The 9,930-nt window shown below is 40.3% G+C and overlaps 1 protein-coding gene across 1 annotated transcript in view; it reads right to left on the minus strand.

Moving 5' to 3' along the window:
* Positions 1-1,016: 1,016 nt before the first annotated feature.
* The window catches only part of plxna3 (plexin A3), a 169,072-nt gene continuing 160,158 nt past the window's right edge, over positions 1,017-9,930 (minus strand). The window contains exons 31-38 of the mRNA XM_034132199.1: positions 9,162-9,265; positions 6,974-7,070; positions 6,787-6,864; positions 5,804-5,916; positions 4,902-5,071; positions 4,199-4,411; positions 3,444-3,594; positions 1,017-3,038 (exon numbers count right to left, since the gene is read on the minus strand). Of these exons, the coding sequence (XP_033988090.1) occupies positions 2,943-3,038; positions 3,444-3,594; positions 4,199-4,411; positions 4,902-5,071; positions 5,804-5,916; positions 6,787-6,864; positions 6,974-7,070; positions 9,162-9,265 (1,022 nt within the window). The 3' untranslated portion in view covers positions 1,017-2,942. The remainder of the gene's footprint in view (positions 3,039-3,443; positions 3,595-4,198; positions 4,412-4,901; positions 5,072-5,803; positions 5,917-6,786; positions 6,865-6,973; positions 7,071-9,161; positions 9,266-9,930) is intronic.

The raw sequence follows: 9,930 nt of genomic DNA on the forward strand, positions 1-9,930 counted from the left end.
CTGGTAGCCCGCCTCGTTGCACATGACATATTGCCTTGACATTTGAATCCTATGCTGCATAATGTTACGTGAATAAAATGTATTTAAAGAAACCTTTTGGGTGACTCAAACTGCCCTGTCGAGCAGAAACTCGTTTTTGTGAGTTCTCAAAAAGGTAAATTATCATTGTTAAACTTTACTTTTGACAAATGTTGACCCCAAAATAAAACCCTGAACAATAAATATAAGTTGTGTGAAGCGAAAATGTTCTACCACAGAAACACAAGGTTGAAGGGGGGTAAGGGGTGCAGCGTTGCCAGGTTTGAAAGTACTCTATCCAACCATCCTTCAGTCAGAGAATAAGAGCGTTTTACACTGTAGTCAGTTTTTTGCGTTACGTATAATCCAACCTCCGTATGTGTATTTGTTCACGAGCATCAAGATGGTTGGACTGAGGTACAATTCCCCCATCTGCAGAAAACATTTGCAAGTTTTAAGGTAAACATTTGTAGGATTGGCAGACAGTGTGAAAGCGCCCTCATTCGCCTCTAGGATGTACAAGAAATCATCAAAACAAAGACTCCATTATAGGCGACACATGCAACGTCAAACCCCACCAAAACCTCCAAACTAACCCTCCATCCAACACTGCTCTGTTCGGTTCAAACAAACATCGCATTTGGTCAAAGAAAGTACCAAAAAGTCCGGTTTGTTCGTCCAACGTTGACATTCAGAGCAGATATTCAGTTCCTTCAAGTTCAGTCCGGTAACAATCCAGTTTGATTCTGTTCAGTCCGGTTTGAAGGCATAAAGATGGACTTAGGTTGATCCATTGTTCTGTCTCCTGGCTCTCTCTCTTTCTCCAGACTCTGATGTAGCATAATGTTCAGCTTTATACAAGTTCAGCTCCTTAAAATCCATACTGTCAAATCCACAAAGTTCTTATTACATGTTAACATTTCAATATTTCTTTTTTTTCCTTTCTTTTTGTATTCTTTTTTAACTTTTATACATCATTATTATTATTATCATCTTTCTTTTTTTTTTGTTTGTTTACAATTATGGCCACAAGTCTTAAAAGTTCTTGAGTTACGGTCCGGGTTAAAACTCCATTCCAGGTTGTTTTTGATCCGGGTTTGGTCCAAGTCCGGTCCAGTTCTGACGTGATCCGGTCCGGTCTTTACATGGCACTGGGCTTGTAGCTCTGCACAGTATTTCCCCCTGGGCACGGTTAGCATGGCGCTGTAAAGCATGGCTGTATGTGGGTGTATGTGCAAGGTCCGACAATAAAGCGTTCTGCACCAACCAGCGTCAAAGTGTACCGACTGGTGCTGAATCCAGAACCCAAATATCCAGGTTGTTCTGGTCCTGAAAAAATGTCGGTCAGTCAGAAGTTCTTCTGTTTTAGCGAAGAATTAGCGAGTCAACCTGCTTATTTACAGACCTTGCCTGTGTGCCTGTGCTGGAATGTATTCAAAACGTAATTCTGGATTAATTTCTTATATATTCACTTTTCATGATTCTGGCGAATTCCACAGTCTTGATTGGTCGGGCAGTACATTACTAAAGAGTCTTCCTGGCCAATAGGATGACCAGAGGCCAGCATCACTGACCAATGACGGAGAGGGGTTGGAAGGGGGAAGAGAAATTAAAAAGTGGGGTGAAAGAGGGAACTAGTCAGAATGGAGGGAGAAGGGAAGATAGAGAAGAAGACAAAACGAAGGAAAGGGTAAAGTACTAAGAGTTGAGGATGAAGGAAAGGAAAAGGAAAGGGACGGGATTATGGACACAGGTACTGGCGGTCAGTAGGCATTGGGCTCAGTGTGCTGTGGTAAAGAGTGATTGTCCAGAGAAAACATTGAGTGGTTATACAGCAACTTCGAAACTCCTAGATCCTGGCGAGGCTTGGCCGAACAGTCCAAGGTCAAGTCAAAGTGTCCCGGCTCATTGGTTCCTTATCTCCAAAGATGAATTCCTGTTATTTTGCACCGTGAATTCACATCTTTGGAGACTACGCAGTTTTTCCAAGGTAAACTCAAGTTATCAGTTATAGGGACATCCGTTTATTTGCTTCCTTCCCCTTCGTTAAAGCTTGAAACAACAAGTTTGACTTTGACGATTCCTTCCTTGAAGGTTGACCTGAACTTCTTAAAGTGAATCAGATTCCTACCATTCAAGGCTAAGGTTCACGACATCAGTAACGAGGCTTCGGACTTCTGCGGTGAGCCTTGACTTGACCTTTTGACATTTAGCCCAGATTCGTCTGGACTACGATGAGGCTTTTGCGATTTTACCATGACCCCTTGACCATCAGCCTAGTTTCCTGATCCTTTGGACCAGAACAAGCTTTGAAGGTGAAGTCCAGAAACTTGACTAGACCTATTGCTTTTCAACTTAGCATCTAGAATTTTCCCAACCAGGCTGGGAATCCTGATGTCAGGTCGATAAGTCCTCATGTCACATCCGTTGTTTGGTGAAACCTAACTTAGTCTTTAGCTTAGTTTCCATGTCTTTCCACAGCCAGGCCCCTTTTGCTTTGATCCCTGCTTACAACCTGCAGTGAATTTAAATCGAAAATCCAAACCGACAGATGCATCTTGCATCATTTTTTACCCAAAATGACTCCATTCCATGTTGAAGTCACGTTGTAAATGTATCCAAATCGGTTTGGAAACTGATTTTTCAACCCCAAAACCCACCAAACGGAGATAGTTGGGGTCCCAGCCATCCAGGTAATCAGTCTTCAAATCAATCAATCAATCAATCAATCAATCGAGAAATAAATTGCTGATGGATTGATTGCTCAAGGGCCGAAGCTGTGGCTGTCAGTTCGGTCCGACACTGAGCAGTTCAGCTGACTGTTTAGACAGTTCAGAAAAACAAAATGTCTTCACTTCTCCCTCCTCCATTCTTCTTCCCCACCCCCCAATCCTTCCATCAGTCCTTCAGTCCATTCTCTCCTCTCAGCTGCTCCCAGACATCAGGTTGATGGCTTGCTCCAGTTTGTGCCTCAGTTTGTGTTTGCGACAGTACCCGTCCCGATCCAACGCTGTCAGGATCTGCAGAGACAGAGAAAAGACAAAACAGATTCAACAAGGACCTATAATTATTATTATTAAGGACTTAACTAAATATGTCTCTAACATCACTGATTAAATCTGGTTCATTTGAATAAAAGACAACTATTGACGCTAGGATTTCTTCAAGATTCTAGACCATTTAAGTTGGTCTGAAGTGTTTTAACTCCACAATCTAGTATCAAATCACTTTGTAATTCGACCAGGGTGTTACCAAGAAACGTACCAGGTACTATTCAGAACATTTGCAAATAAAAACCAAAAAACGAGTAGAGCCATGTCGTCTGATTCAGTTTAAATGCAGCATTACCATCTAACATGTACTCATGACGCTGATGCCTAACATTGTTAATGACATAAAGAAGTAAAAGCAACACCCCCTCTCACCTCTTCCTTGTACTTGTTGATGTAGAAGTAGAGCTCACTGAGTGCGCTCAGTGTGTTGAACTCGGTGCCGTGCAGACGGGACTGCTCCACCAGGTAGGCGTCCATGTCCTGATCACTGATGCTGGGCATCTTCGCAATATCCCTGTAGTACCTGCAGGACACACACATGGTGGTCAATAACTTTAAACTTGTTTCTAATTATGTCAACAAGCTAATGCGTTTCTTTTGTTTATCTTCCCAGAGAATTACCCAAGACTCCAGTACTGAATTTGTAAACATTTTTAACGCATTTCTGCCCTAACAGGCAATTGCATTATAAGCCGTCAACACTAATTAATATGATTAATTTCATTTATGTGTCTAAAAAGTTGTTTCATCAACTAGTTAGCAGGTCAGCTACCTCTTCATGTCGCTCCTTTTTTAGCATGTTAGCTGAGATTGCACTCAGTTTTGTAGTTGTTTATTGTTTGTGTTTATGTAACAGCTTGATAACAGTTAGATCTCTTGCTGTTGTTGTAGTTTAGGTAATTAGCACGTAAGCTAAGTATCCATCTGGTTCCTGTTGTTTGGTTAGCATGCTAGCTGCCTCTGCATTCAATTCTTCTGGAGTTATTAACTAGTTAGCATAAAAGCTTCCTTTGTATCCAGTTCTTATGTGTGTATTACAATTGTTTTGCTGTTTACCATTAGCTACGTCTCCATGCTATTATTACATTGTGTATTACAGTTAATTATCTCATTGGCATGCTAGCTACCTCTCCACCCAGCTCTTGTAGTTGGGGATGTCTTTAGCGTAAAGCAGCTTGTTGGATGGAGAGTCTTTTCCGAGCCGGTGTTCGGACGTCGAGCAGGAGTCCATGAAGGTCTGAGCGACGACCGACAGACAGGCGTCCGTGATGCTGCTCTTATGGATGTCGAACACAAACTGAGGGTTCTTTATCACGTTCACCCAGAACCTGAGAGGAAGGCTACAGAAAAGATAACATTGTTTAAATCTTTTGGTGCTTTTGTCAACATCTTGCAGAAAATACTGAATGTACTCTTCCAACATCAGAGTACACATGATAACAAAGGTATCCCAACTGTAGCTGTGTACATGACAGGATGTATGATTACCTAGAAGAGCATCAGGACTGTTTTAGGCATATGATAGCTATGTGATTAACATGATGATTCAGCCTCTATGGAGATAGACATATGACAAGCATGATCATTTCTGACGTGGAGCTAATCTGAAGTAAACATTGAATACTGCTTTCTATTCCTCCATCTTGTGACTGTGTAACTCCCTCTCTTGTATATCAGCATGTGAAGGACACTGTTCAGGAACTAGTTGATGCTCTGTATGTGATGACTACTTCCATTCTGGAGAGGATCACAAATACATGGATCCTGAGATTGAAGCTTAAGCCGGTGACCACCAGTGATATTTTTTTAACAAAAACCTTTTCCTCTCACCAGTTGCTCTTCCAGGTGTGTCGGACGTCCGGGTCGGTGATCTGTCGTTTGTCCGCCTGCTCGTCCAGGAAGTCGAACATGTATTTGATAGCCAATGGGAGAGCAGATCCCCGGTGGGCGGTGCTGAACACCGTCTCAAACAGGTCGTCCACAAACTTCTGCAGTGTCCCCTGGTGGTGGGAGGACCAAAGCACCGGAGTTAATATTTAAACAGGCGCATTTCAATTGACTAAATATTCCAATTACTGAAATAATAACCCCTTAACAAAAAAGATAAAACATCCATGGTGGCAATTTCCATGAATTGTAATATCTTTAAAGGTCTTTTAATCTAGCATCATCTTGTTAACATTTTAACGTGAGCAATACTCTTGTTTTTGACCAAATACCTGCAGGACTAATAATCTGATACCTTGTGTTTACTACTTATTAGATATTGTTAGCATAATGGCTATACAGACGTTAGCAGTAGCTTGGTAACATCTATGTGAAAAATACGTGTGATAGTTTAACATCAGGAACTCAATTTCTTTTTGGTATTTTTCCATTATTTCTCTTCTTGCCTTTGTATGTTGATTAAGAACTGTATTTATAACCCTTTCAACAATGCTACAACAAAATGTATTTATGTTAAGATATAATACAAATCCAAGATATATAACAAAACAGTGCACGAGTAAAACATGTCAATACAATATAATTTATTTTAGAAATAATGAAATGAAATACTGCAGTACATGAAAACTGTGGCAGGCATATTACATCCATCGCACTGCTTCTTAAATGTCTTCCCTTTGTCTCTGTTTTTTATTGAGTTAACAGTCAACAGGAAATTAGGAATCAGAAACAGAGAGATATGTGAATTTGCTTCAACATCATGATTTATTGTTGTGTTGTATTACCTTGGTAGCCAGCAGTCTGGTCAGGTAGATCTCAGAAACCATCTTGCTGCCTCGGTCTCCTTCTCTCTGATCGCTGTGCTCGTGATTCTTCACCAGGTGCCACAGTTTAGTCCCTGAAAATAAACAAAATAAACATGGTACAATAAACTGTATAAAGTACGGCTCAATACTACTAATGGCACACACAGCCTCTTGCATGGTTACAGTGAGAATTGTGCGTTGTAACCGTGTCATTATATATAAAGTCTATTGTTGTAAGTAGCCAACAGTTAAGGTAAGGCTAAGGCGGAGATGCATGCCTAGGAAAAATGCCATGTCGCTTGTCAGATGCCAAAACACATTTGAAAATCTTTTCCATAGTTCTTAATAATGTTTTGTGATTTTTTTTCAAAGTTAAAGGTGGGGTAGGTAATTTTGGAGAAACCAGCTCGAGTGCGCTAGAATTTGAAAATACACAGCCGGAAAAAATCTGCCACTTTCTTACAGAGCCCCTCCTCCAATACACGAACATGACCAATGAGGGCACGAGATAAGATTGTGCACAGATGGAAGGCTGACAGGCAGGTAGGCCATCCAGTTATTTTAGCCGGGTCGGTTCAGATGATTGGTCGTGCTTTTTACAGTACTACGGCTTCCACAGATGATATTTTTTATGTATTTATTGTCAAAGCACTTAAGATATTCATTGCTATCGGGATGTTAAGAGCATTCCATGGAATATAACAAAAAGTGTTTCTGAAATAAATTACATACCCCACCTTTAAGTTTATTTAAAGGGCATCGACACAGGAATACTAAGTGGAGGGCATTGATTAGTTTTTGTACATTCGATCAAGTATGCACTCCTGCATGTAAATGGAAACAGTCAATTTCTTTAGCCAGCTTACTAGGAATATTGTCTTCTTCCTAAACTAAGAGTATACTATTCATTTAAACCCAGTCAATGTCACGCCCTTCACTAATACACCTTGCTGCTGCAGTACCTGTCTCCTGGTCCGGGGTGATCATCGGCGCTCTGGATCTCAGACTGTCAGGACTGCTGGATGTTCGAAGTAACGACTCTGCAGAAACAAAGAGATAAACTTATCCTTCAGTAATCCTCTCTCAGATACTGTGTGTATGTGTGTGTGTGTGTGTGTGTGAGAGTGTGTGTGTGTGTGCACGCTGTACCATATCTGCTCAGGGATCTGGTGAAGGTGAAGGAGTTGGCGATGTTGTACGCAGAAACCTGCTTCTGGACCAGCGCCACCAGGGAGCCGTCTGTAACCTACGGCAACACACAGCAACACATCAGTCAATCACAGTGTCAATCAGCTGACTAATTATCCATTCAGTCCGCTAACTCGGTCGATTGGTATCTCGCCCTGGATCTGGACGCTCTCTCCACATGTCAGCGCTGATAAAGAGCCAGGACTCACTCAGAGAGCTTCGTCTCCATTCAGCGGGGAAATATTCAGGTTTTAAAGCTTTTAATCTGCTCCTAAACCGCCATTTATATACAGGGTTTGACAATAATGCTGACTGAGTTAAAGCAGACATTCCTTATGGAGGAAATGTAAATCCTGAGACATAAGGACCAGGTTTCTACTGCACTTTAATCACTCGGGGAAGTTCTGTCGTACTATAAAAAAGTGGAAAATGATTATACATGAGTAACAAATGCGTCACTTCCAGGCAAAAAGTACGGCTCCGCCCACTTTTGGGGGAAAACAAAGCTGTCATTTGAATGGCGGTCAATACACATTCTGAAGTTTTTGCCAATCCGATCAGACATTTAAAAAAAACCTGGATTTTCTGATCTTCAAAGAGCCCGATTACGATGGCCAGACAGGCAAACAATTACATGAAATCATTGGAAATCCAAGATCGGGCTCGATATATGGTTAAATATAGCAGTAGGCGATCGATGTCCATAGATGAGAGTAACATCTACGTCACTTTACGGCCCCGCCCACTTTTGGGGGAAACAACGCTGTCATTTGAACGGTGATCGAGCCTGAAGCCACAGAGCTCTTCTGTTACTGTCCTTTCTTCTTAGAGGAAGTACAGAAACACTGAACTCTGGATTTGTTTTAATGTTTGAGGTGTAATAAACGACACAGCAGCTTTTTGGCGTGATAAAACTATTACTTTCCGCCTCGCTCATGAGAGTAACAGCCGGCGAGATTACAGCCTCTCCTACTGATTTTAATTTAACCATATATTATCGAGCCCGATTGTCGATTTCAAATGATTTAATGTAATTGTTCGCCTGACTGGCCATCGTAACCGGGCTCTTTGAAGATCCAAAAATCCACGGTTTTCTTAAATGTCTGATCGGATTGGCAAAAACTTCAGAATTTGTATTGACCGCCATTCAAATGACAGCGTCGTTTTCCCCCAAAAGTGGGCGGGGCCGTACATTTCGCCCGGAAGTGACGTGGGTGTTACTCTCATCTATAGTTATAATATCTATTCATATTTTCTTTTATTTAATAATTAATTAAGAAAATGTTCCCATTAAAATATATTTTTCAAAAATCTTTATTTTAGAAAACTATGAAATATTAAATGTTTTCAAATCAATGCATTCATAATTACAATATAGCACACACACACATATTTGTAATTATATAATTGTTGTTCATTTATTCTTTTTTCTTCTTACAAATGTTTTATGTATCTTTTAAGCCTTCATTTTTTTTGTTCATTTCTTTTATTTGTATTCTTTGTAAAATAGGGCTTCACATAAATGTAATTTCAATTTTCAGAGACTCGAAAAAATGATAGATAATTGAATGAAACCTGATATATTCTATTTGAACTGCAGACAGAAGAAGAATATGTAATGCCTGTACGATGAGAAGTTTGCCTTAAGTACAAAATGTAATATAGCACTGCATTGCATTAATGTTTGACTTTTCAACTCCCTTTCCTTTAATCTCAAATTGTCAGTCCTATTAAAACTCCTTCAGATATCCCAGCATGCAAAGCTGAGGGAGCAGATTTGAATCTCTGATAGTTTTAAATATCTGCGAGGCATTTCAATGATTAAACCCATCATTTAAGTTATATAACCAAAGTTTACACTTTCAAAACTAATGTAATGCTCTTTCCTTACAGACAGCCAGCTTGTCACTTCTTCAAGACTTCTCAAATGTATTCTGCAAACCTCTCTGGTACTGTGATACGTGTGTGTGTGTGTGTGTGTGTGTGTGTGTGTGTGTGTGTGTGTGTGTGTGTGTGTGTGTGTGTGTGTGTGTGTGTGTGTGTGTGTGTGTGTGTGTGTGTGTGTGTGTGTGTGTGTGTGTGTGTGTGTGTGTGTGTGTGTGTGTGTGTGTGTGTGTGTGTGTGTGTGTGTGTGTGTGTGTGTGTGTACCTGGTAGTGTGCCAGTGTGTTCAGCCTCTTCCAGTCGCTCTCGATCTTGGTGGTCACGTCTTCGTCCTGCAGGATGATCCTGGTCAGCCGGCCCTGACGCCACTCTGACAACAAGAACACGGAAATACGTCACGTGATTTAATAAATTCAGTTTTTATATTCAATGCACGAGAAGTACGAGACAACAACATGTCACAGAGCATGCAACCAAAACTGCAAAAAAAATAAGTAAGTAAACAGTGCAGCGTCATGTACAGACGAAACAGTAAGAGGTAGATATGGATATGTGAGAATGTATGCATAATGAACATTGCATTTGAATATGATACCACTTAGCATATGTGGTATCCTTTTTTATATTGTATTAGTAGTATCTTGCTCTAATCAAGAATATTCTAAAATGTCTGTATATTTTGTTTGTGTATTCTATCAACTCTAGATATTTTATTACTACTGTCGCAGTATGTTTATATGAACTGTTTTTATGAAATGTTTGACCTCAAAGCCTTGTCAACATAGGAAAACACATCAATGATTCACACTGTTGCACTGGGTTGTGTGTATAAATACAGTATGTTCCTTCATTATGAACATACTCTAGTTTATCTTGACTTAAAATATTCATTTATTTTCAATATGGTCTTTTTAGCCTTTGCAGACCATTTACATGCACACAAACCTATATTACACACAACAGGAAAAGGACAACCCTCCCAAAACGTATAATAGGGCCCCTTTATTTCATATTTAAACCGCAGCAGATCCTTTA

The sequence above is a fragment of the Trematomus bernacchii genome, unplaced genomic scaffold, assembly GCF_902827165.1.
Source record: "Trematomus bernacchii unplaced genomic scaffold, fTreBer1.1, whole genome shotgun sequence".
NCBI lineage: Eukaryota > Metazoa > Chordata > Actinopteri > Perciformes > Nototheniidae > Trematomus > Trematomus bernacchii.